Source organism: Trachypithecus francoisi, unplaced genomic scaffold (genome assembly GCF_009764315.1).
Source record: "Trachypithecus francoisi isolate TF-2019V2 unplaced genomic scaffold, Tfra_2.0 Lachesis_group20, whole genome shotgun sequence".
Taxonomy (NCBI): Eukaryota; Metazoa; Chordata; class Mammalia; order Primates; family Cercopithecidae; genus Trachypithecus; species Trachypithecus francoisi.
The window spans coordinates 31,162,493-31,190,047 of NW_022681466.1; the positions used below are offsets into that span (position 1 = coordinate 31,162,493).

At 38.8% G+C, this 27,555-nt stretch overlaps 1 protein-coding gene across 2 annotated transcripts in view; it reads left to right on the top strand.

Moving 5' to 3' along the window:
* Positions 1–27,555, top strand: part of ANKFN1 (ankyrin repeat and fibronectin type III domain containing 1) — a 365,709-nt gene that overhangs the window by 207,162 nt on the left and 130,992 nt on the right. For both annotated transcript variants that reach the window (XM_033183583.1, XM_033183581.1), the window contains 3 exons: positions 613–823; positions 20,276–20,470; positions 22,241–22,354. In XM_033183583.1, coding sequence (XP_033039474.1) covers positions 613–823; positions 20,276–20,470; positions 22,241–22,354 — 520 coding nt within the window. The remainder of the gene's footprint in view (positions 1–612; positions 824–20,275; positions 20,471–22,240; positions 22,355–27,555) is intronic.

Genomic DNA, 27,555 nt, shown 5'->3' on the forward strand with positions numbered 1-27,555 from the left:
AACATCTCTTAATTATTTTTTTTTTTTCCATGAGATGGAGTCTCCCTCTGTTGCCCAGGCTGGAGTTCAGTGGCACGATCTCAGCTGACTGCAATCTCTGCCTCCTGGGTTCAAGTGATTCTCCTGCCTCAGCCTCTGGAGTAGCTGGGATTACAGGCACCCAACACCACATTCGGCTAATTTTTGTATTTTTAGTAGAGATGGGGTTTTGCTATGTTGGCTAGGCAGGTTTCAAACTCCTCGCCTCAAGTGATCTGCCCACCTCGGCCTCCCAGAGTTCTGGGATTACAGGCGTGAGCCACCACGCCCAGCCAAATGAACTATTAGAGTACTTTTCAGAAGACTGCTTTGGGGAAAGCTGAGGTTTGCTCTTATCTACAGCCTAGCCAGGCTATCCTGTATTCTCTCAGTGCATCTATTCAATGTCCATTAGAAATGATGGAGAGGAAGTCCAACAGAGTGTTTACTTTGGAGACCTTGGGATAAATTGTAGTTATACCACTTATAAGTGGACATGCAGTCCCTGAAACAGTCTCTAAACTTCAAAAGAGCTAAGCTACAAAGACACACTGGTTTAAGAAATTGTGTTAATCTACCTTTGCTCCTCTCTAGAATTTCCAGGGCAATGAAGCCATGTTTGAGGCAGTCGAACAGCAGGATATGGATGCTGTGCAGATCCTCCTGTGTCAGTATACACCAGAAGAACTCGACCTTAACACACCTAACAGCGAGGGCTTGACACCCCTGGATATTGCCATCATGACCAACAATGTGCCCATTGCGAGGATTCTTCTGAGGACAGGGGCCCAAGAAAGTCCACACTGTAAGTAACCTGAGAATAAACACATGTACTGGTAAAGACAGATTCCAGCCTTATGCCACCAAAATAGTTTACTATTAATCCTTTGAAAGAACTTTTCAAAGGAACCATATTTTGCTCTGCTGACTTTCAGAGCAGGAATGATTAACTAAGCATAGACTCTGATAGCCCTCGGATGTTTTCATGGACTTTTCATGCAAGTAGTGACAGCACTTATTGGTCTCAGCATCAAGTTCCTTTCTAAATAGAATATGCTGAGTGGTATTGAAAAGGAACCCCCAAAGAACTTCTAAGAATTTTATCACAAGCTTAAAATTATGTGAGATACTCCAAGTAAGGATACAAAATAAGAGATATACATAGGAGAATGAGCATTTGCGTATTTCTGTTTTGTATCCACAGTCAATGCAGTGGCTTCATTCATTCATTTAATAAACACCGAGTGCGGGACACTGTTCTAGGTGCTAGGAATGTAACAGCGAACAAGACAAAAATCCCTATTCTCACAGAAATTACATGCTTGTTGGGAAGACGTCCAATGAGCAAGTAAATAGATAAAATACAAACTCAAATAGTGATAAATGCTATGAAAAAAAATAAAATGGATGAGTGGCTAGAGATTGATAGGGAAGGGACTATTTTAAACCCATCACCCTGAAATGGGTTGGTACCCATTGACCAATCTCTCACAATCCCGACCCCTCAGTTGTCGGTAATCACTGTAATTTCTGCTTCTATGATATCAACTTTTTAAAAAATTCCACATATAAGTGAGATCACGGCATATTTATCTTTCTTTGCTTGGCTTATACAACATGTTCTTTATCTATTCATCTGTTGATAGACACTTAAGTTGATTCCATATCTTAGCTATTGTGAATAGTGCCATAATAAACATGGGGGTGCATATATCTCTTCAACGTACTGATTTCATTTCCTTTGGATGTATACCCAGTAGTGGAATTGCTGCATTGCATGGTAGTTCTATTTTAAATTTTGACAATTAGGTAGGAAGAATGTCTGCTGTTTACTGCACAGTAGGGTGATGTTGGAATGGTTAACAGTTAGGTATTGTATATTACAAAGTAGCTAGAAGAGAGGCTTTTGCATGTTCTCACCACAAAGAAATGATAAATGCATGAGGTGATGGATACACTAAATACCCTAACTTAATGATTATACAACATAAATGTATATGAAAACATCAAGTTGTACCCCATAAATATGGGCAGTTACATTATGTCAATTAAAAAATGAATACATAAATAGGGTTGGGCAAGAAAAGCCTCTCTGATGTGGTAATATTTGAGTTGAATTCTAGATGATATGAAGGAATGAGCTATGAGAAGATGTAGGGGTCAGATTCTCAGCAGAGTGAATGGCAAATAGAAAGATGCTGAGAAAGGCAGGAATAAGACTGACATTGGAAGAACAAAAAAAGTCAATGGGGCCAAAGCAAAGTAGCAAGAGGGAGAATGATGATTGATGGAGAAGTCACAGGGACCAGATTATGCAGGACCCTGAGGCCATGGTCAGTGTTGAACTTGAATTGTGGAGAGTATGATGGGAAGGCAGTGGAGCAATTTAGGAAGATAAATGACATATTCTGATTTACATTAGAAGATCACTACAGTGCTCTATGGAAAAGAGACAGTGGCGAGGCAATTGTGAAATTGAGAAGACCAGTTACAAGGTCATTTTAGTGGTCCAGGAGACAGACTGGATGCTTGGACTAACAACACAGTGATGTTGAATAGTGTCAGAATTCTGGAGAGAGAGAGAGAGAGAGATTTTTTTAGACGGAGTCTCACTCTGCCGCCCAGGCTGGATTGCAGTGGTACAATCTCAGCTCACTGCAAGCTCCGCCTCCTGGGTTCACACCATTCTCCTGCCTCAGCCTCCGCTGCCAACACGCCCAGCTAATTTTTTTGTATTTTTAGTAGAGACGAGGTTTCACCGTGTTAGCCAGGATGGTCTCGACCTCCTGACCTCATGATCTGCTCGCCTTGGCCTCCCAAAGTGCTGGGATTACAGACGTGAGCTTTTGGAAAGAATGTGTGGTATACATAAGAAATCAGAAATATTATTATTTGAATGAACACTGGAACTCTCAGAAAGCCCATTTAACCTGAGACTTCATATTTGTCAAGCTGCTAGTTTTTGAGGTTTATTTATTTTTTAGTGTAGTAGTGAAATAAAAATTAAGGGAGAAGAAAAAGAAACAAAAAGAAAGGGAAACAGCTCACAATCACTCAGGCTTTGTCTAAAAACATTAATATGTGCAGTTACTGCCTTACCTGACTCTATTCCAGCATTTATAAAATTGCAAGCATCAACTTCTGAAATAAACGTAAATCATCTTAGAATATACTTAAACCCAAACATAACTGAATAAATCAAACTGACACAAGAATAAAAATGGTTTCGTTACCACTGAGGTCTTCCTGAGACTCAGCCGATCAGTTCTTGTCCTAAAATAGGCCTCATCGAAGGAAGAGTGGCTCCCCTTCAGTTTCTCAGAGAGGTTCCTGTACAGGCGTTTGGCTGCGTTGGGAGATGAGGGAGCACTATGCTTTTTTGACTGACAGAGATGTAAATTTTGCATTTGTTGGGTCATTTTCACACAACAATTCCTAAGAAGAGGCCCTGGATATATTTTTAACAGCTTTATTGAGATACAACTCACATACCATAAAATTTACCCATTTAAAGTATGTAATTCAATGGTTTTTAGTATATGCACAGAGTTTTGCAGCCATCACCATCGTCAATTTTAGAACTTCATCGCCCTGAAAAGAAACATCATACCATTTAACTATTATCACTCCCCAACCTCCCCAACTCTTCTCAGTTCTTGACAACCATGAACCTAACTTCTGTTTCTATAGATTTACCTGTTCTAGACATTTCATGTAACAGAATTATATAATATATGGTCTTTTGTGACTGGCTTCTTTCTGGATGTGTTTTGAAGTAGCACTGATAGTACTTGGGGAAGAAAGCTGCACTGGGGCCAGTGGCAGACCCCACCCAGGAGTGGATGGGATAATATCATGCAACACTCACCCTGTGTCAGGCACTTTTCTGAGCACTTCCCTTGTATTGACTCCTTTAATCCTCACAGCAACATTATGAAGTAGGCACTCACATTCCCTTTAGTGAAAACTCTCTGACCCATTGACCACAATGGCTGTGAGCCACTGTTTTTATGTTTCCTAAAAGAAAAAAGTAAACTCATCAAACTGTTAGTTTCACTAATACTGATTCACTTACTTCCAAGTGGTGAGACCCAGAAGGCTGAAAGAGAAGCAAGCAAATATGTAATTAGAGGTCACATCTCTGCTCCTAAATTTCATAAATCACCACTACCCAAAGACTAGGTACAGAAGCAGATCCTTGTATCAGAAAATTTCTTACTTTAAAAATGCTAAGCTCACCACATCCATATCAGAGACAGTGAAGATTTGGGTTCAGTAGGATTTCAGCTCTTCAAAAGAGCTCTGTAGTCAAAGTGCTGCCCCTTTTTAGTGGAACTGTAGGATTTGGAAGGATGATAAATGAGGATGGAAGAAATTGAAATGGCATCTTTGCTGCCTTCTGATTTATTCTGCAACAACGTCTGTCCCAAAGATCCAGGGAGAGAAGGGTGGAGAGACAATCAGAGGGTCTGAACATGGAGAATGCAGACTGAGCCCCATTCTACAGGAACAAGGAGACCATTCATCCAGATGTTGCCATGGCCATCCTGCACGGGGCTGGATGAAACATTAGTCCTACTTACTTACCTGCGACACTACAAAGAACTCTGCTTTTTCTGTGAAAACAGTAAGACTGCCTACCTCCCAAAGCCCCCTGTGCATAATTAAACCTCTATAAAAGAACTCAAGTACTAAATATCTAGTTAAACCAAAAGCAAATTTGTTCAAGAGATCCCTGGTGTTCCTCCTCATTCTCTCTGGGATGATAACCATGTTACCATCACAAAGTTGTAAAGGACAAATGATGGGAGATAAACCCAGGTTTCAATCTCCAGGAAACATGACACCTAAATGACCTTGGCTACCTAAGAAGGCAAAGAGATACTACCACATATAGACTCACATGTGTAAAAATGGCAATGCAATATTGGTTGTGTACCTATGAAGTCTCCACATGCAACATCTCTGGTTTTCACACCAACTCTGCAGGATAAGGTTATTGACTCCATTTTGAAGATAGGAACTTGTGATTCTGAGAAGTTAACTGACTGTCCCAAGGTCACACATCCAGCAAATGAATAGGGATGCCAGGGAACTCAAGCCCAAATCTGTAGGATGCCAACCCCTGGAATCTTTCTGCACAAACTCACTGCCTTTCCACATAACCAATGTGGAGGGCTATGGCCTCTGGGCCCCTGCACCTCTCCCTTTCTACTGTTTGCTAAAGTCATATGATGTATTTCTTTGTTCTATTCTGTCCACTAAGGCGTCAGTCCTGTTGGACAGAGGCAGAATAGAAAAACATAGTGTTTTCAGGCATGTTTAATTCACTTTATATATCAAGTACAAAAGAATCAGAAATGCTTCTGTACATGAATTTGAGCAAGCCCAAGAGAAAAACCAGTCTGCCAACCAGAACCAGATAAGCAAACACCTGCTGTAAACTGTTCCTCAGAAGCCAAAGAGGCAGGATATATAAGAGAGGAAAAGTAACAATGAGGTCTGAAGCTCTTAGAGTGTTTTACACCTACAAAAATGCTTTTGTCTACATCATCTCCCTTGATCCTCACAACTGGCTTGTGAGGTAGAAGTTGTTTTCTTCATCTTTATCAATAAAGAAATTGGAATTTTAAAGGTCAAGTAGTTATCCCAACACAACAAAGTTAATAGGTGGTAGAGTCAGAATTTAAACCCAGATCTGTATGAACTGCCTTGGTGTTTGTGAGAAAACTTTGGCATGCTCACTGTTACACGTTAGATGCTCAATTCCTCCCTGCTTTGGCTCTCCATCTGCTCCTCTTCTAATGACAGTTACATATTTCAAAGCAGAGTGCAGAGTCCAGGGTTTCTAACAAGGTTAATTTTCTTTCTTCTCTTTCTCTGTGTATTCCCTTCTGAAAACTAGCCCAGTATTCTTTTCACTATGCCAACTAAGTATCCTCACACAATTCAGAACATCCTCAGTAGCTTTTTCCATGTCTTAACAGGAATCACAGTGACACAGAGGGTTTAGGGACTTAACTCCTAAACCATTGGTCAGGCCTGTCTTCTATCTTTAACCCCTTGATGTCTGAGCCACATGGATGTGTTCTTTGTATGCATAGCTTGAAACTCAACCATGTGTGTTTCCTTACTCATACAAAAGTCTCAGAAGCGGTGCTCTATACTTGCACACTGCTCTGAAGTTAAATATATGCAGAACCCCAGCCTACTCATTAGATGAATCCACTATCTTTATTCAGTGACTTTTTTCTGTTCCTCCTAGCTTCATGCAAACAGCACAAAATAATATACTTTCCTTGCAGAAAAACAATCAGCCATTATTGAAGTACAGTCCCAAGTACTTTCTTGCAGACTGATGTGCTGAGCTTAGGAAAACAGCCACCAAATCTGAAAGGACTGCAACTTGCAAAGCCAATGTATAGAGGAACCGCAGGACACCCATTGGTATGCCATGGACTGTTTCATACACTTAGGATCCCAGTCGCTATGACTCATTCTCAGTTGAACAACTGCTATCAAAGAAACACTTGTTGTCTCTGTATACAAAAGCCCCCAGTCATATACCCCTCCCTTTTTCTGACTAACTCATATTCTGTCCCCACCCTCAAACCAGTAGCCTCCGGGAGGAATTTGCTGAATCATCGATGGGAGTCTTGCCTTTCTGAGATGGCCATTAAGGCCCCATAGATAGTAACCATAAAGAAACTAGCTCTTTTGCCTATCGTGTACAAATTTGGTCACTCACAGAGACTTTATTTCATTCTTTGACTCTAGTACCTAGTACATAGTAGATGCTCAGAAAATTACAGTTGAATTTTTTTTTTTTTTTTGAGAGGAATCTCACTCTGTCGCCCAGGCTGGAGTGCAGTGGCGCGATCTCGGCTCACTGCAAGCTCTGCCTGCCAGGTTCACACCATTCTCCTGCCTCAGCCTCCCCAGTACCTGGGACTACAGGCGCCCGCCACCACACCCGACTACTTTTTTTTGTATTTTTAGTAGCGATGGGGTTTCACCATGTTGGCCAGGATGGTCTCAATCTCCTGACCTCGTGATCCGCCCGCCTCGGCCTCCCAAAGTGCTGGGATTACAGGCATGAGCCACCGTGCCCTGCCTACAGTTGAAATTTTAGCCTTTGTGACAGCCTTGTCTTATGTTACTGGGAGTCACAGATGTCAAGTCTTAGTGTGCACATGTACATTCATTATGTGTATCCTAGACAGACACAGACCCCCACACACACATGCATATACACAGAATGTATGGGAAAAAACCTTCAAGTATTCCAGTAACTTAAACTTTGGGGTATCTTTTGTTGTTAATACTGTTGTTATTGTTTTCCATACATTGTTACAGAATTTGGTTGTAGATGTAACCTTGGTTGTTTTTATTTTTACACTATTTAATGATACGGACCAGTAAGAATGGAGGAATACCTCTTAGTTTCAGTCTTTTTGCCCTTTCCCTTAGCTACATTCTCCTTCTCTCTAGTCCCTCTCCCCTCCCTCTGAATTTCTTGGTGAATGCCTCCCTCTCACTTTCTCTCAGATGCTGCCTGTGGAACTAAAAAGTGTCACTCAGAATTTGTTGTGTCCAGTTACTTCATAAAATGCAACTGCAGAATTGCTGTCATTTGAGTATGGTGCAGACACCAATGTTACAGTTTTGGCAGTCTCGTCAGGATGCACCACTCATTTCTGCAGTAGTAAGGGGTTCGTGTTTGTGCTGGGACTGGTCAGGCCATGTCTAAGAGGTGTGACTATAAACTAATGAGGCTGGTTTTATGTAAACAAACACACTAGAAAGTCTACAATCCAAGCGAATGTTATCCTTCCACATGGTCCTCCTGGGAGACCCCACACTTGCCCCAACAGTGCTGCCATTGCTCTGAACACTTTGGAATTGTCCTCGGAGTCAGTTTATGAGAAAATCTGACTCGTTGCTGAAAGTCACACCTGATTTTTGTTCCAAAACAGCATTGCCTAGCGTCATCACCCTCTGTGTTCGTCAGACTTGGCTTCAAATTATTTAGAGAGATTTCCTGAAATCAGATCCACCCTCAAAGGACAAAGATTTGCAGCCAATAAGAATATATAAAGAACAAGCCTTAGACAGGTCTCTAGAATGAGCCCTCAATATTTTTTCTGCTTCACTAAAATAGGGGTATAGATCTTCACTCACAAATCTGTTCCTCAAACCTATCTTATACTGCGCACTCCTCACCCACACCATCCTCCATTCTGTTCCTGTAACCTGACAGGCTATCTTACCATAGGGCCTTCATACTAGGTATTCCACCTATTTGAAATGCTTGAATGCTTTTAATCTTGTTCAATACATGGCCAAATCCTTCTTAACATTCACATTTCAGCTTAAATGTGACATCTTCAAGAGAGGCTTTCTCTGGCCACCAAGTCCAAAGTCTAAAATGACATTTTCTTATCACATCACTGTCTTGTCATTTTGTGCATAGCACTTATGATTTTTCTCTGTGTTTTTATTTACTTATTTTCATCTCTTCTGCAATAGAACATAAATTCCAAAGGACAGCACCTCTCTCATTTATTACTGAATCCCCGGCAAACAGTAGACACTCAACTGAATTTAATTGACTCAATCCCAAGCCTATTTCTTTGGAGGGGGGTGAATATATTATCCCTTACGAAGAGAATGATTTTACTTAATGTTGGGCTTATTGATCTTTTTTATGTTCTCAAATAATTATTTAAACACCAGGTGGCCAAAGCCTAAGTTCCTGTTACCTGTTCTTTGAGTTGATAGTTGCATTTTTGTGGTTTTTTGCTTTAAAATATTTAATTGACAAGATTGTATATATTCAAGGTATACAATGTGATGAGTTGATATACATATGTGGTATAAAGATTATCATAATCAAATTAATTCACAGATCCATCACCACCCATGCTGTGTATTAGATCCCCAGATCTTGTTCATCTTCTAATTAGAAATTTGTACCCTTTGATCAATATCTCCCTATTTTCCCCACCCCTAGCCCATGGCAACCACTATTCTACTCTCTGTTTCTATGTGTTTGACTTTTTAAAATTCCAGATTTAAGTGAGATCATCCTTTATGTCTTTCTGTGTCTGTCTTTTTTTACTTAGAATAATGTCCTCCAGGTTCATCCATGTTGTTTTATAGTCATCTTTTTTTTCTTTTAAAAAAAGTTTTAAATATACATACAACATAGAATATCTTCTCCTTGTCAGAAGTGGAAAAATTATAGATAAAGTTAAAAAGTATCTTTGATAGCCCACCCAACTCATCCCCACATGCACACACAATCTAGGTTCCCATCCCTCAAAACCCCAAATATATTCATTGTTATCAGTTTAGAGGGTATGCAGACTTTTCCCCATGATTTATAACATAAACACAACAACAATAGAATTGTTTGGGGTGCAGCTTTTAAATTAAACCCTTAGAAAAGGCTAAAAATTAAATTTCTGAGGTCAGAGTGTTCTGGCTTCAAATCCCACAACTGACCTTTTATAGCTGTGGGAAAATTCCTTACCCTCTCTGTGGCCTCATTTCTTCGTTTGTAAAATGGATATAATAATTGTACTTAACTTGTATTATTATATATTGCTGTGTAATCATTACCCCCAAACAGCAACTAAAAATAATAGTCAATGTTTGTCGCATGTGAGTCTGAGATCTGGGAATGGCTTTAGCCGGATGGTTATGGCTCAGTCATCATCTCATGGGACCCCATGAGATTGCTGTCATTGTAAGGCTTGACTGAGCTAGAGGACCCACTTCCGAGCTTACTCATAGTGGCTACTGGCATGAGCCCCGCATTTCTTGATATATGGGTCTCTCCATATGGCTACTCTACGACATGGGAGTTGGCTTCCCCCAGAGAAAATGATCTAAGAAAGAGAAAAAGAGAGACCAGCCAAGGTGGAAGCAACAGTGATGTTTATAACCTAACCTCAGAAGTGACATAGCGTCATTTCTGCAGAATTCTGCTGATCTCACAGAACAGCACTGGTACAGTGTGGGCGAGAACTATACAAGGGTGTGAATACAAGCAGACATAGGTCACTGCAGGCCCTCCTGGAGGCTGGCTACCTTATTACCCATATAAGATTGTTGAGAATTAAGTGGAATAATACCATTAAAACATTTATCGCATTACCTGGCCAATTGTAAATGATTTCTAAAAATTGTTAGCCAACCTAACTTTCAAAAACAAAATAAAATGACCCAAGAGTTCCTGGTAAAGAATTTAAATATTTTACCCGTTAATTATACAGTTTGCATTCCAAAACACTTCCCAATAGAAGCACTTTTTAAAATGTGTATAATTTTATGTTCTAAAACTACACTGTCCAACACAGAATCCACTAGCCACATATGAGTATCAAACATTTGAAATATATCTCTTCCATTGACCAATGGAACAGAATAGAGAGCCCGGGAAAGGAAACCATGAATGAACGGTAAATTGATTTTCAACAAAGGTACCAAAAACATACAACGGAAAGAGAATAGACTCTTCAATATATGGTGTTGGGAAAACTGGATATCCACATGCAGAAGAATGAAATTGGACCCTTATCTCATACCATATACAAAAACCAACTCAAAATGGAGTAAAGACATAAATATAAAGCCAGAAACTGTAAAACTACTAGAAGAAAGTATACAGGAGAAACTACATGACATTAGTTCAGGCAATGATTTTTTGCATATGATCCCAAAAGCACAGATAGCAAAAGCAAAAGTAGGCAAATGGGATTAAAACAAACTAAGAAACTTTTTCACAGCAAAGGAAACAACAGTGTTAAGAGACAACCTGTGTATTGGGAGAAAATATTTGCAACCTGTACATCCAGTAAGGGGTTAATGTCCAAAAAATGTAAGGAACTCAATTCAACAGGAAGAAAATAAATAAACCAATTTAAACATAGGTGGCCAGGTGCAGTGGCTCACACCTATAATCCCAGCACTTTGGGAGGCCAAGGCGGGCGGATCATGACATCAGGAGACCAAGACCATCTTGGCCAATATGGTGAAACTCCGTCTCTACTAAAAATACAAAAATTAGCTGGACATGGTGGTGGGCGGCTGTAATCCCAGCTACTTGGGAGGCTGAGGCAGGAGAATCGCTTGAACATGAGAGGCAGAGATTGCAGTGGGCCGAGATTGTGCCACAGCACTCCAGCCTGGCGACAGAGTGAAACTCCAACCCAAAAATAAAAATAAAAGTAAAAATAAGCAAGGAACCTGAATAGGGTTTCTTAAAAGAAGACATACAAATGACCAACAGATTTATGGAAAAAAATGATCAGTACCTCTAATCTTCAGGAAGATGCAAATTAAGATCACAATGAGAAATGAGATATCATCTAACACCTGTCAGACTGGCTATTATCAAAAAGATGAAAGATAAGTGTTGGTGAGGATATGGAGAAAAGGAAACGCTTGTACACTGTTAGTAGGGATGTAAATTAGCACAGCCATTATGAAAACTGAGTGGAGGTTCCTCAAAAACCTAAACATAGAATTACCATATGACCTAGTCATCCTACTTCTGGGTATTTACCCAAAAGATTTGAAATCAGTTTGTCAAAGAGATGTCTGCACTTCCATGTTCACTGCAGCACTATTCACAATAGCTGTTATGAAATCAGCCTAAGTATCCATTAACAGATGAGTGGATTTTTAAAATGTTATATATTATATATATACATAATTGAATACTATTCAGGCTTTAAAAAAGAAGGAAATGTAGTCATTTGTGACAAAATCGATGGAATTGGAGAACATTGTGCTAAGTGAAATAAGCCAAGCACAGAAAGATAAATATCTCATATTCTCATTTACTTAGAGTCTCGTGGACTCTAAAACGATTGAACTCATAGAAGCAGAACGTGGAACAGTGGTTACAGAGTCAGGGGGTTGGGGACAATGGGGAGATGATAGTCAAAGTGTACAAAATCTCAGTTAGACAGGAGAAATAATTGGTTTTATTAAATTTATTGCACTATGTCATGAATATAGTTAATAATAGTGTGTTGTACATTTCAAAATTGGTAAAAGAGTAAATTCCAGATGTTCTCACCACAAAAAAAAGATATATGTTTGAGGTGATGAATATGTCTAGTTAGCTTGATTTAACTATTCCACGTTGTATTCACAAATCGTAACATTACTTTGTATCCCATAAATACATATGATATTATTATCAATTTATAATAAAATAAAATTTAAAAAAGAAATGTGTCTAGTGCAAATGAATAAGTGTTCTAAATGTAAAATTACATTGATTTCAAAGTCTTAGTACCAAAAATAACATAAAATATAAAATTAATAAATTTTATATTGATTACATGTTGGAATGGTAGCATTTTGGATATATTGAGTTAAGTAAAATATATTATTAAAATTAATTTCACCTATTTCTTTTTGCTTTTTTATTGTCATGACTAGCAAATTTTAAATGATGTGGCTCACACTATACGTCTATGGACAGCACTGAAAATATTGGCAGAAGACATCGTTATCTTGTTTTATTACTTAAACCTCCAATGATGTCATGGGGCAATCTCCTTTGAATTTCCCAAATAATCCATTCAAGTGTCTTGCATGTTGTGCTTTTAGAGAAGATGTCCATTTTCCCCTTTGAGTTTGATGAGTCCCAAAAATTCCTTTCTGTGTCATTTGTTCTGGCTTCTTAAGAAATCACGAGTTACAATCTAAGTTATATAAGGACTTTGTGAGTCAACATTCCGCTGGAAAGTTGCAGAGAACACTTCAGATCCCCATGTCTGGGTATAATAAGTTGTAGGAGAAGAAAATTTCACAGTAATTAAAATGAAACATTTAATCTCCAGATCTCTAAAACCTTTTTGGAACCACATCTCAATGTCCCTGAGAAAACCTGAAAATGTAATAACAACTCGAGACCTCAGTGAAGCCAAAATGAGTCTTGCATCCTGAATCTTAAGACGGGTAAATTGGAACTATGTTTTGTGTTTCTCTGGTATAAGAGTTTTTGAATTAAAAATATTTAATTTTTAGAATTCCCCTACATTACTTTGTTTGTCATTCCTAGCTTAAAACAAGTCAGTGGTGAAGTTGTTAGAAGGTTGTCACTTATAATCAGCAAAAATAAATGTTATTAACTGCCCAGTGTATATTCGTTACAATGCAAGGTTCAAATCTAAGTGACCTTGTTTTCTGCCTTGAAATAACAGAGTTGAAATTGCTGTTACTTACTAGTATATATGTCTGAACAGTAGCTAGGATGGAAAAATTTTATTTGAGGCAAGAGGGGTTTTTGATGGAAAAACATAGAGTTATTTTATAATACAAGTATTTTGATTTATTTTGTGTGCTTTTAAAAATATAAGATCAATGGATGCAATAATAATAAGCAAACCTCCACTAAGAGAGTCTTCTATGTAAAGACTATCATTAGTTTGTTACAAGTTATAAGACAAGTGCTATTATAATGCCAGTTTTGCAAATGAGAACCCTGGGCTCAATATAGCAGAGGAACTGGTTAGGATCACCCATATGTAAGGGCAGCGCTTGATCTATAGGACCCCAAAGCCTTTTTACCACATTGCTTGCAGTTTGGAAGTACAGTCACACGCGCATAACATTTCAGTCAACGCTAAGCTATGTATATGGAAGTAGTCCCATAAAATTATAAGGGAGCTAAAAAATTCCTATTGCCTAATGATGTTGTAGCTGTTATAACATCACAGTGCAATGCATTATTCACATGTTCATTGTGATGCTGGTTTAAACAAACCTACTGTGCTGCCAGTCATATAAAAGTATGGCACATACAATTACGTACAGGACACACTACTTGATAATGACACTAAACTACTATGTTACTGTTTTATATATTTACTATACTTATCCTTATTTTAGAGTGTACTCCTTCTACTTATTTAAAAAAATGATTAACTGTAAACCAGCCTCAGGTTCTTCAGGAGGTACTCTAGAAGAAGGCATTGTTACCATAAAAGATGACAGCTCCATGCGTGTTACTGCCCCTTAAGAACTTCCAGTGGGATAAGATGTGGAAGTGGAAAACTGTGATATTGAAAACGTTGACCCTAGGCATAGGTGTAGGCTAGTGTCTGTGTTTGAGTCTTAATTTTTAACAAAAACAGTTTAAAATTGTTTCTTTAATTTTTAAAAAGCTTATAGGATAAGGATATAAAGAAAATATTTTTGTACAGTGGTACTGTTTGCGTTTTAAGCTGTTATTACAAAAGACTCAAAAAGTTTTAAAAAGTTTATAAAGCAAAAGACAGTATGCTAATTTATTATTGAAGAAAGAATTTTTTCTACATTTAGTGTAGCTTAATTGTGTAGTGTTTATAAAGTCTACAGTAGTGTCAGTAATGTCCTACGTCCTCACATTCACTCACCACTCACTCACTGACTCACGCAGCGCAACCTCCAGTCCTGTAAGCACCGTTCAGGGTAAATGCCCTATATAACTCTACCATGTTTTATCCTTTATGCCATATTTTTAGTATTTTTAGTGTACTTTTTTCTATGTTGTAATAGATTTAGATAAACAAATACTACTGTCTTACAGCTGCCTACGATAGTCAGTACAGCAACATGCTGTACAGGTGTGTAGCTTAGGAGCAATAGGCTATACCATATAGACTGGATGTGTGGTAGGCTATACCTGCCAGGTTTGTGTAAGTACACTATGTAATGTTTGCACAACAATGAAATTGCCTAATGATGCATTTCTCAGAACATACCCCTGTCAGTAAGTGACATATGACTGTAATAGGAAAGCAAATTTCAGTTCAGGATAAAGAAACTTTCCAATTTGGAGTTGTATGAAAATAGACAAGGTCATCTCAGTAAACAGTGAGTTTCCCTCATGTAGGAAATTATACAGGACCAAGGGTACTAAAGGAGAGGTATCTAAGGTTGGTTGGAAGGTTTCCTTCTAACTCTGAGATGAAATGATTGTCTTACTGCCTCATTTTGTCATCATTAAAAAAGAGGAACATACCAATAATAATGGAAAAGCTGTCACTAAATCGAAAAATGGCACATCATTAGTAATGGATAAATATGTCCGTCTTTTTCAAGCAAACCAAATAAATTGTTCCCTGAAATCCTTGGTTAAAAATTAAAATTAGTATACATTTTACACTCGTTGTATTTTCAAGCTTTAAGCAATTATCAACCAGGCCCAAATTTAGTAATTGCAGGCAAGGGCAAAATTAAGAAACTGTAGGTGGCAATCTGTAGGTTAGATTCTAATGGTGAAGAAAATCCCTTCAGTCCCTGATCATTATTTATCTCGGGATTTAAACAGTAACTCTAATTGTATTCTTTGAACACAAAATTCCCGCCCCACCCCCCACCCCATCCCGTAGTTAATTAGCTGGGTAGGTCTTATAACAAATATCCACTCAGAAGCGCTGGGAGGTAGAAATGCTGTTGATAATTAAACACCACAATAGCACAGAGCCTGTTTCAGGAGCCACCGAGTGGTCTTGCCCCTGCCGACTGCTTACCACACAGTCACAGACCCTCCATTGTGCTGGCATGGCTGCTCAGAAGGATAGCTGCTTGGCTGGAGAAGGGACCAGTTGCAATGAGAGAAAAGACCAAACCTTGCAAAGAGATCAGGAGTATGGCCTCCAGGGAACAGTGTCCTGTGGGTGGAAGTGAAAGGGGAATGAATCCAAGAAAAAGAGAAGTGGATGGGCAGGAATGATAAAACAGACATAGCCTTTCTATTTTCTAAATCAAACCAACCAGTCAAACTGAGTTCACCAATTTCATACCAAATAGATAACAATCAAGAAATTGCAATATATAAATAATAGGTTGATTTGCATTCTATTTGGTTTAGAGAAAAATCCACCGAGTTCTTTAAGGTTTAGATGAAGATCTTGAATAAGTCATCCCATCTCCCTGGGTCTCAATTTCTTCATCTTTAAAATAAGGAAGTTGAAAATGTCCCCATTCTGCCATCAAATCCAGAGGCTAGTAGTTACACTTCTGTAACACCAGATGTTAGTGACAATGAACCTGATCATTGTAGATATTCTGACACCACTGACTCTGATACACAAGTTACAAAAGTCTGATTTTTTTTTTTTATCAAGAGGGATAAAACACCATGAAAACAAACTTGAATAGACTGAAAATGGACCTTTTTTTTTTTAAATGGCAATAAGACATCGTGTCAGATTACCAATTATAGGAACAATTCTCTTTTCCTGACCAATCTTGTTTTACCCCATACATCCCCAGGGTTTTAATACTTGTTGTCCATTTGAAAACAGGTTGTGTAGCTGTGTCATGTATATACCTTTTTGTGTCAAAAGGACATTTAAAATTCAATTAGGATTAGTAAAAATGTCACTTTTCCATTTTATTCCAGTTTTATAAAAAGTAGAGACAGACTGATGTGTATACTTAGGAATTTTTTCCTTTTGTGTTCTGTCACCAATGAAAGTGGCTAAAGAGCTTTCTGATATACTGGTTCACATCCTACCCCTTTGCACTTGTGGCAACAGATGAGTTTGCAGTTGGCTAACAGAAGTTTCCAAAGGGTTTTGCTACATTTTAATGCATGTAATCGGGTTAGGGGAATGGAGGGAATGCTCAGAAAGGAAATACGTTTTATCCTGGACTCTGGACCATACACCATCTCCAGCCATTTACACACACCTTTCTTTAGCATGCTACAGTTATTAATCTGGACATTGGAGGAATTGGCCACTGTCACTGCTTGTTGTTTGTGCGTTTTTTTTAAAGTATATTGGTGCTAGAAAAGGCAGCTAAAGGGAGTGAATCTGTATTGGGGTACAGGAATGAACCTTCTGCAACATCTTAAGATCCACAAATGAAGGGAGATAAAAATAATGTCATAGGTAAGAAACACAGCAACAATGACTTAACCATGTAAATGTGGAGGCTATCAACAAAGAATGGACTTGAAACATTATGAAAAATTGATAATGATTTATTAAATATGATTTCTCAATTGTAAAAAAAAGAAAGAAAGAAAAGAAAATGCCCCCATTCCAGGGTGGCAAAAATAGAAATGGGATTCCCAGAACAATTTTCAAGCTTCCAAAAAGCCTATCACACCATTACTCAAGATAAACTGCACAGTCTAATATAATTATCATATTTACTTGCTTCTGCTTAAAATTTATTAACCCAGTTTGTTAGGTTGATTATCTCATTCTGAACAGATGCTGCTTCTATTGATGGTTATATAGGTCGTTAATAATAGGGAGAAACATGATCACTTTATAAGTCAGCTGGTTTGGTAGACAAAAAAAAAATCTTTCAAAAGAGGGTGTTTTATTAGGCTATTAAAAAAATCCACTGGAAAAAATAAATAAAGGTTTGCTTGCTGAAATGGTTGGAAACCAGTGGCTCAGTCAGTCCTTCTCTGACTTGTGCATGCAATTACTTTTAACAACAGATGCAAATGATAGTCTCAAGGGCACCTGTGGACTTAACCTGGAAAAAAGGGATAGAGTTTTACAAAGTTTCCCTTTTTTCAAAATCTTCAATTTTTGAAAACACTTTCCATTCTTCTCCATAATAGACCTATTTAATTTCTAAATAATATGCTTAATCAAAATCTGCACATAAAATTTGATGCTCCAAGAAGACACATTCATTCCTATTATGTTTTTAGAGACGATCATTTCTCCCCCTACTTCACCCACCATCACCACCATATTACGTTAGAGTTTAGATATCCCAGTTTGAGGTACACTGGGATCTAAATAATCTTGCAGGGCTCACCCAGCTATAAAATTCTGTCTTTAAGTTTCTGAAGAGGCAAAATGCATTATCTTGAAGAGGTGGAATTCCTTTACCATTATAACTCAAATTGCATCTAAAGCCTAGAAGGAAAGGGAAAATGCAGAAACAAAATGTGTGGCTCTAGGGAAAGCAGAAAAATTGTCAGAAGGAGCCAAGCATAGCTTAAGAGAAACTGTCCATCTGAAATGCCACCTGGAATTCACACCAGTAATAGCTGTTGTGGATATAAAAATTAATAGGGGGGATTTCATAGTATTAGAAAAATTTATTTTTATAAATCATGTGTCTATCACCCAAGTGTTGACGCATGCATGCAATTCAAACATCAGGCATACAATAAAAAGCTCACTGGATAACTTAACAAGGACAATTCCCCCATTTTCTCTATAATTTGGAGTGGAAGAAGGAGGGGGCAGTGGGTAGAGAGTGCAGTTACTGGGTCAATTAATCAACCTGAAAACTGTGACACAAACTCTGACGCCTAACCTATGTCTAAAAATACACAAATGTATACGAATTTGTTTTAAACTGTCAATGCCTATATTTAGGACCTTCCCAGCAAGGCTATAATGAGACTGTGTTTGAGGGCTTCAGTTATAGCAGACTCTACCATTAATCTGAAGTTAGTTAAATTAACAGCATTTAGTACTGACTTGTCAATCTCACTGCTCCAGGAAATTGCACCTTGAGGCTACTAATATTGCCAATTTTTCCACTGGAGTGTGCGCCCGCGTGTGTGTATGTGTATTTTTTTTCTCCAGAACCTCTGCGTTCATACCCCATCATTGCTTCCCTACGTCCACAGCACTTATATTATCATTTATTCTGGCCTCCTTTAGCCTTCCCCAGGGATTCTGCATAGTGTAGCTGCTCAGTGAAAGAGTTTTTTAGCTTTATATTTATTTGTTTATTTTTCTGTCATGGCTCATGACTGAGGCTTTTAAAAAAAAGTGTGACAGTATTTAGAGTACATGATTGACTGCTACAGCAACATTCATTAACCATGACAAATCTGCAGCGAAACACAGTCCTGAGTGTTCTAAACAGCAACTTTAAAAAGAAAGAAGAAAGAAAGAAAAAGAAAAAAGACTCAACTCATTTTTCATTGACCTCATCTGTAAATAAATTTAGACTGATGGTGCACAGAGGCAATAATAAATTAGTATTCATTTCCTGTAATTAATGCAAACATGCCTATGAACACAGAGAATATGAATATATAACCACCTAATTACAACTTCAAAATACACCTAACAAATTTTCACTTGAGTTATCTTCACAATATATTCCCCCTTAATTAGAAGAATGAAAGAGTTATATTTCTTTCCCACCCACCAGAGAGAAATATTGTTTTGATCACAGGGAGTGTCAAACACATTTCAGCAACAGATCTGCAGGACTTTATTCTGGTTTACTTGGTTATTTGGTTATCCCCTACCATATTCCCATGCTGAGGCTATCTTTTGTCACTTAACCAGGAGGGGCTCTGAAGTGACCAAGTGACCATCATGGCAGGCCCTCATATGCATAACAGCCATGAGGAGATCATAGGAGGCAGCCTCACTGCTCATCACAAGAAAGGGAAACATTCCTTGCCATTCATTGACATGAACACAAGGGCAGGATGGCTAAACAATCTGATGTAAACCAAAGAAGACTGTCACATATTGGGTAAAATAGAAATAGCATGCTCTCCAACCTCTCTCAGCAAGAGGAGCTTTATGTAACTTATCCTTTTGAGCGTTAGTATCTCTGGAGATCATTCCTACCATTATACCACAATCAAAGATCAATTTCTGATCACATTCGAGCCAGCCAGTCATCAGAACTCATTAGCTCAACTGTGGCACCAGTAGTGGAACTCTTTGTAAGCAATAAATGCACTGATTAACAATAATAAAACTGTGCCTCTAAGATACACATACAAAAATGTCTATAAGCTGGGAAGAATGTGTTAAAGGCAGAAAATCTGAATCAGGTTCTACCAAAAACAAAACAGAACTTCATCAGAATGCAACTTGCCTCATGGATGACTTTTCCTAGGGTCTTCCTGGCCGTACAGAGTTTTGTCCCTACGTGTTTGTCCTTCCGGAGGTCATGGCAACAAATGTGTACTCTCTGGATGAGAAGTGGTCCTTTTGGGTACTTGATGGTGGAATTCTAATTAGCCGAGTTAAGCAGCTAATTGAAGTGCGTGTTACAGGAGGGCCAGAGAGCAATGGGAATATATTAATGTGATGAATTTACCACTTAATCTGATTGCAAGTGTCACTAATTAGATCTTATCATAGTAAGATACTTGATAACAAACACAGATCCCACTTTTCCCAGGCATTTTTTTTTTTTTTTCAAATCATAGTAGACTCTGGGATATATCCTTCCAATGAAGCAGCATTTCCCCAGAAAGAAAGAAGTAATCCCATTTCTTTCCCTTTAGTTGTCAGCCTGGAAAGCCGAGCAATGCACCTCAACACACTGGTCCAGGAAGCCCAGGAGAGGGTGAGTGAACTGTCTGCCCAGGTGGAGAATGAAGGATTCACTCTGGACAACACAGAGAAAGAGAAACAGCTGAAAGCTTGGGAGTGGAGATATCGGCTCTACAGACGCATGAAAACAGGCTTTGAGCATGCGAGTGAGTATAAGCAGAAAACGTCTACATTTCACTAGACTGAGCTTCAGTTTGAGACAGCCAGGCCTTCTTTTAATGATTTTTTTTTTTTCAGCTCTACAGGGTCATGGATGGCCGTTGTCAGCCTGTGTGGAGCAAGGGCTCTGAGAGGCTGTCAAAGGGTCTTTTGTCTTGCTTGAGTTTCTGGCTCCTGATGGGTGCTCTGACCACAGCCATGAGGCTTCATGCCTCTGGCCTCTCTCCACCATGTCACACTCATCTAGCACTTTCCACCCGCTATGCCCTAATGCCTAATGACCTGGATGGTCTGATGCCTTAGGTGGCTATATTTTGGGATAGGGAGGTGGAAAAATATTTGTTTGCCTGTTTGTCCAGTTTCTGCTTCAAGCTCAAGTTTAAGTTGTTTTCAACTCTCCACTGCATTTTTTATATAGAGCTATAAAGTGAACTTCAGTTAACACAGGCAACCGAAAAGAACAGTCAGTCAACTCAAGAATTATGCTTTTGTCTGCACTTCCATTCTCTTTACCAATTCTTTTTGTTAGTTTAAGAAAAGCCTTCTTTTTGGATAATACTCATTAGCACTGAAAAGTAATGCTGAGTGTAGCTCCTGATATAAAAGCAAAATATAAAATTCAAACACTTGTGAAATGTTAAGCTCTCATTCTAGAAGGAGATCTTATCTAAACAACAACAAAAAATTAGGCTTGAAATTTTAACTATAAGGGAAATTTCATTAGTTTGAAAATTCTCTGCCTCTGCTGTAGGAACCTTTGTTGTGATGTAGACAAAGACCAAAGACAGTGATGATGTTTTCTTAAGTACTACTGTACACTAAGTACCAAATCTAGGCCTAATCCTTTCTCTTGGAGCAAATAACTTAGCAACATTAATGAAAGTTTGATTTCAGCATCAATACTCTCCAGCAAGGCTGGAGGGTGCATGGGTTTGTTTAAAGAGATTCAGCACTTGTTTTAATAAATGCATTTGCTATTGTTCCTCATTTAGGACAGAGTAATACTGGAAACAGACATATTTTCAGACTTGAGGTCAATTTTTGTAATTTTCTAAATTATAAAACACCTTCTACGTGTTAAGCAATACCAAAAGCCGTCAGGAGTCCTTTAAAACCTGAGGTTAGCGGACATGACATCCACCCATAAATTTTTTTCTCAGAAAATACTGCTCATTTGTAATAGGAGAAAGCCTGAGAGCAAGGTGAGTTAGAATTCTATCAATACTGGAAAGAGCCCAGAAGTAGGCATCTGAAGCCAGGGGCTTTCATCCTGGCTGTTTGTCTTCACTGTGTTCTTGAACAAGGAATTTGGCCACTTGGGGCTGCAGTTTCCTCACACCAAAAGTGAGTGTGCTGTTACTTGCCCTTCCTACCTAGCAGGGCTGCAAAAAGCCTCCAGTGAAACGATGTACTTTATAAAACATAAGGGTGTCCACAGACAATGTAGGATCCTGCTATCACTTCCTGCCCTTCTCTTCACTGATCCAGCCCAATCTCCTATCATGTTTGCAGGATGCTTTAGGAAGGCTTAACTGGTATTATTTACCTTTTCAGAAAATGTTCTATTGCTCAAATAAGACCCCAATGGCAACAAATAAAAGCCATTGAGACATCTAATGAAAATGTTCAAAAGCTATTAGGCTCTACAAACAAATGTTTCCATAGTGTGTATTTCAGGGTATCCTTTGAAGAGGGAGGAAGATTGTTTGAAAAGGATTTGCTATGTTTAGATCCTTGTGTTTTTCCTTCTGTCCCAGGAGCCCCTGAGATGCCAACCAATGTCTGTCTCATGGTAACCAGCAGTACATCACTCACTGTCAGCTTCCAAGAACCTCTTAGCGTCAATGCAGCTGTAGTTACCAGGTATAAAGGTACTGGACCCAAGGCATTTTTTTCATCACTCCTTTTTAAAAAAGCATCTGCTGTTTGAGAATCAATTGTGCATTTTTTGTGTGTGTTTTTCCTGCTGATAGGAATGTGTTTATCCCATTGACTTTTGGAGTTGAAATATTTCCATAGGCGCTCATGTAAAGGAACAATCAAGTGACTGAGAATGTCACAGAAAGGAAGAACCACAAGACCAGGCTGTCATTTCAAGCCCCTCAATTACTGTTTCATTCTTGTCTGCAGAGGTCCTGCTCTATGCATAGCGTAGGGCTGGGGACAGGTCTGAGTAGGAAACACTGAAGAATCAGACTTGATCCAAGGATCTGAGGGGCTGTGATATGGAACATACTAAATAGGGGTAAAAAAAAAAATAAGAACTAAAGCCAGGTAACAGGGTTGAGGTTTTTCAGAAATGCCGATAAAGTACATTAGAGGTCAGGAAAGAACAAATGGAAGATAAAATGGTGGGATCAGTAAGGGTCCCCTGCAGTGGAGGTGGCATTCAGGCCTGTTTATGAAGGGTAAATAGGCTTTGGACTGGAAGATACTGGGGGGAAAGTAAACTCCAAATGGAAAGGACAATGAACACAGGTATAAAAACAAGAACATACGAGAACAGGTAGAGCAAACTAAGGGAATAAGTAGAGGGAATAGAAAATAGCATGGCTCCAAATGAGCATAGGGTCATGAGAAGGTGCAGTAAGATGTTAAGATTAAAGAAGGAAACTAGGATCAACAGATAAGGATGGAATGAGGCTTGAAATTAAGGCTAGGGAGTTTAGACTTTATGTGATGAATTCTGCAGAGCCATTGAATCAGGTAGGGACAGGATCAGAGGTAGACTTTTGAAAGATTGGAGTGGTAATACTGTGTATGATTTATTGAGAGAAATATAGATTTAGAATAAGGAATGAATTATGAACCTATTCAAGAGGAAGTCATGACAGCCTGACCTGGCTACGATGGCAGCACTGGGAAAAGAAAGGGAAAGCCCAGAGGAAAAGGTACTGCAGAAGTATTGTGATGATAACATCTAATGCTTACATAGCACCTACTATGCACCAGGCACCATTTAAAGCCGTTTAAAGTTTTAACTCTATTTAATCCTCACAATGATCTCATGAGACAAGTATTGTTATGATTCCAACTTTGCAGATGGAAAAACAGAGGCAATGAGAAGTTAAGGAATTTGCCTAAATGCTTACAACAGAGCCAGAATCATCACGTTATGCTGACTCTTGAATACGAGGAACAAAAGAGGAAAGCTATTTTCCGGATTCACAAGGACATATGGAACTACATTGAACAGCCCTAAAAGCTGATAAAACTCTCCACACATATTCCAGGGTTCCAGGCTACAGTGTGGACTTTCTTTGCATTCAGGTCACTATGGCTCTCTCTGCCCACAAACATGTCCAAGTAGTGCACATGCCTTCCTTTCTCCTTCTCAGGACTGTCCCTCGGGGGAACTTCATATGTCTCTGCAAACTTTACTCTGCCCACACCCTGTAGCTTTCTTGGGTACTTAGAATTTTCCAGATAACGCCACTGTGTTTGTAATACCTTAGATAAGGCAGCATTGAATTGATTATCCCTGGATTTTCTGTATCAGTCTAAGAGAAACCAGCCTTAGGGTAATAAGGACAGCAGATAAATGAAACCACCCAGGATGGCCCCCCACAGCCATCCTTTGAAACAGCTCTGATACCTTCTCTCGGTTGTCTGTTCTGCCACGACTGAAATTCAGAGCAAGTGTTTGTAGACAATGTTAGATATGGGTATTTTCTTTTCTTTCTACCTCTCTCCAGCTCAGGATATCAATGAAGAATTTCATCAGTGCTGCCCACCTTGACATTTCCTTCTTACTTTGATGAGTGAGCTATCAGGAACCAGTGTGTCCACACTGTCGGCAATTTAATACTTACCCATAATGCTGGCAAATTCTATCCACATTCACATATTAACACTTCTCATCTCAGGAGACTTGCATTTGGGTGAGGTTGAAATGAAAGGTCACAAGTGGGTTCTGTTAGAGACTGGAGGGGATTAATTAAGCATTATAAATTGAATTGTCTGTTGCATTATGGAGTAGGTTTCCTTGTGTTAATTTATAAGGTCATAAATTGAGTCCTTAACCTGACCACTCTCAAGAGTTATTTAAAACAGCTGGTAGCCTACTGTATCCACAGGGACAGCAGTGCAGTTTTTAATTCAGGGGTTGAAATAATTATTTAATTATGAAAATATTAGCAAAATTACCCTGAGACAGGATAATCATTTTATTTGCAAAAAAGAAAGAAAAGAAAAAGAAGAAACAATTGAGAAATCTACAGAATGAAATGACAATTATCTAATTGGTTAGAGGGAAAGTTTACCCCTGCGGTATTCAGGGTTTGGCAAAAACATCTCAGACTATTCTCCAGAATTTCTGGGTTCAGCAAAACCTCAAGCCTGTTTTGACAACTCAATGTTTTCCTCCTTCATGCTTAACCTAGGGTGTATTTGAAAGGAAATCTAAATCCTTCTGTTTCTCATTTGTTTACACTCAATGCATCAACATATTGTTTTATAAGAGTTTGCTGATATGTAGACATCTTTTTAAGAGCATCTCTTTTTAAGCTTTCTTCACACCATGGGGACATGCACCAGGCCAACTGCCATCACAGCTTGGAGATTAAAGGCATCAATTTCCACATCAAACCTAGGAAACAGTTTTCAGTGAGACCCACGTGATTTTTTCTGAATTTCCCCCTGAATGCAGTAAAACAAGGCTAGGAGAGCTACTGTCTGTTTCTAGGTGTTTTCTCCTTGGAGTCAAAGGAGGTTTGCATCTTTTGGTCTCATCTCACCCATTTTTATGGCTGACAGAGGAAAACCTATAGTTGTTTCAGATGCTTTGATGCTTTGGACAATTGCCAGAACTTTGTTTCACATTTTCTCCTCACTGCCTTGGGTCACCTGCCTGAACCTCTCATTTGCAGATTATGTCATTTCTCTACAGGCCTGTGGCAGAAAACATTTGCAAAAGTGATTTTACTGCTCCTTGCAGGGTCGGGGGATGGTTAGGAAGGCATCCTGAAAGAGGTGCAGTGCAATACCTCTTTTCCATCCACAAGATGTAACATTTTCTAGTTATTATTTTTTTTTTTCTTAATTGGGCCTGGAAGTGGCCACACCTTGGGGTTTGCTAATTACAACATGCTGCAGTAGTTGCTGCATTGCCTGTGTGCAGTACCCGGGTTCTGGGTAGTACCCTTGCCCGCGTCTTTTCCTACCTCCTTCCCTAAAAGATTAGAAACCACCACCCTAGTTCCTTCCTACAAAGACTTGTAATAGCAAATTGTTTAACTGCTCATCATTTGATGACATTTTTTTAAAGTAAAAAGCATCTCTCCTTGCAGAAACTGCCAGGGCCCTTCAGGAGCTCATAGTGTATCTGCTTCTGCAGAGACCAGGCCCATATCACTGCCAACTACCACCTTCAGTTTCTTTCTCAGGAGAAGCAGCCAAAAAATTCCAGGGAGGTGTATGAGGGCATTTCAGCTTCTAGGAAGGAGAGTCTACCATTGGGACATTAAAACCCTCAGGGTTGATCATTTATAATAATAATAATGTGAACTTGATCATAACCTGATGACTTGGACCATCTTTTCTATAAGACTGGAGAAAACCCAGACCTTACAAGCATGGGTGCCCATTGCTGTGTTATGTATTCTTTTTACGCTTTCTGTTTTTTTCCTCGTACACCTTGTAGTTGAGTGGATAGTTACCTATCAAGAAAAATGCATTCCATTAAAGAATATAATTATTTCGATGTTTAATTCATTGAAGGACTAATCTGATCATAGGCATGAGGTAGCTACCTTCATTACTAGACTGAAGTGATACAATTCCACAAAGCAAAAGTATTTATAACTTTCTTTAGCCTCTTTGGGGAAGGAGAGGTGGGGAGGAGGCCAAAGGTTTGCAGATGAGAGCAATGAGGAGGAGCAGGAAATGTTGTCTAGAGGACATGAAACTTAGTGGATTAACATTTTTTGTGTTGGGGTGAAAACACGAAAGTGGGGTTAGTGACTAAATGTATGATGGAGAAAAATAACAAGTCTGGTGGGGATGAGAGGATGAAAAATGAAAGGCAACACTGCTCAAGAGTCACTTCTTCTAAGCTGCTAAGGCTTCTACATCCTTACTCATCCTACTTTCATTCACTAGTTGCTGATTTGTCAGGATCCAGCCAATTTATTCTCCAACCATCTTGTAAACCACCTCAAAACCTTTCTCCAATAATGTATATTGTCAAGAACAGCTTTTCTGCATTTTCATCATTTAACAAAATGTTAACCCTCAAACAATATTGTATAGGAATATATATACATATAAAAGGTCAGGCCAGGCGCAGTGGCTCACACCTGTAATACCAGCACTTTGGAAGCCCGAGGTGGGCGGATCACGAAGTCAGGAGATGGACACCATCCTGGCTAACACGGTGAAACCCCATCTCTACTAAAAAATACAAAAAATTAGCCGGGCGTGGTGGTGGGCGCCTGTAATCCCAGCTACTTGGGAGGCTGAGATAGGAGAATGGCGTGAACCTGGGAGGTGGAACTTGCAGTGAGCCGAGATCGTGCCACTGCACTCCAGCCTGGGCAACAGAGCGAGACTCCATCTCAAGAGAAAAAAAAAAAGGTCAAAGTCCTTCGCCCTTCTTCCAATCATATTCATACCTCAAAGTCTGTAGTGAGTTTGATGTATGTCCTTACAAATTCTTTTTCGATACATATATGCACATGGATATGTACAAAGATTTATAGTTTTGTTTGTGTGCTCTAATACAAATGCTATATTGTTTTTCTAATCCTACAACTGGAGTTTTTTCCACTCAGTGATATTTTTACAGTTCAACAGTATAAATTACACATCTATGTAAATGTGTTTGACTTTTCTTACAGTTGTATAATATTCCTATTCCACAGATAGGTATGATCATTCTCCTATTGATGGATATTGGTTATTTTAATTTTTTCTGTTATATAATGTTACAATCCTTATATGTGTCTCTCTTTTATCTGGAGAATATTTTTCTAGTATTGTTAACTAGAAGCTGAAGGGACTGTTTGTGGATTCACACACTGTCCCATTGATCTGTCTATACCAGTGTTACTATCATATATACCATAATTTTACA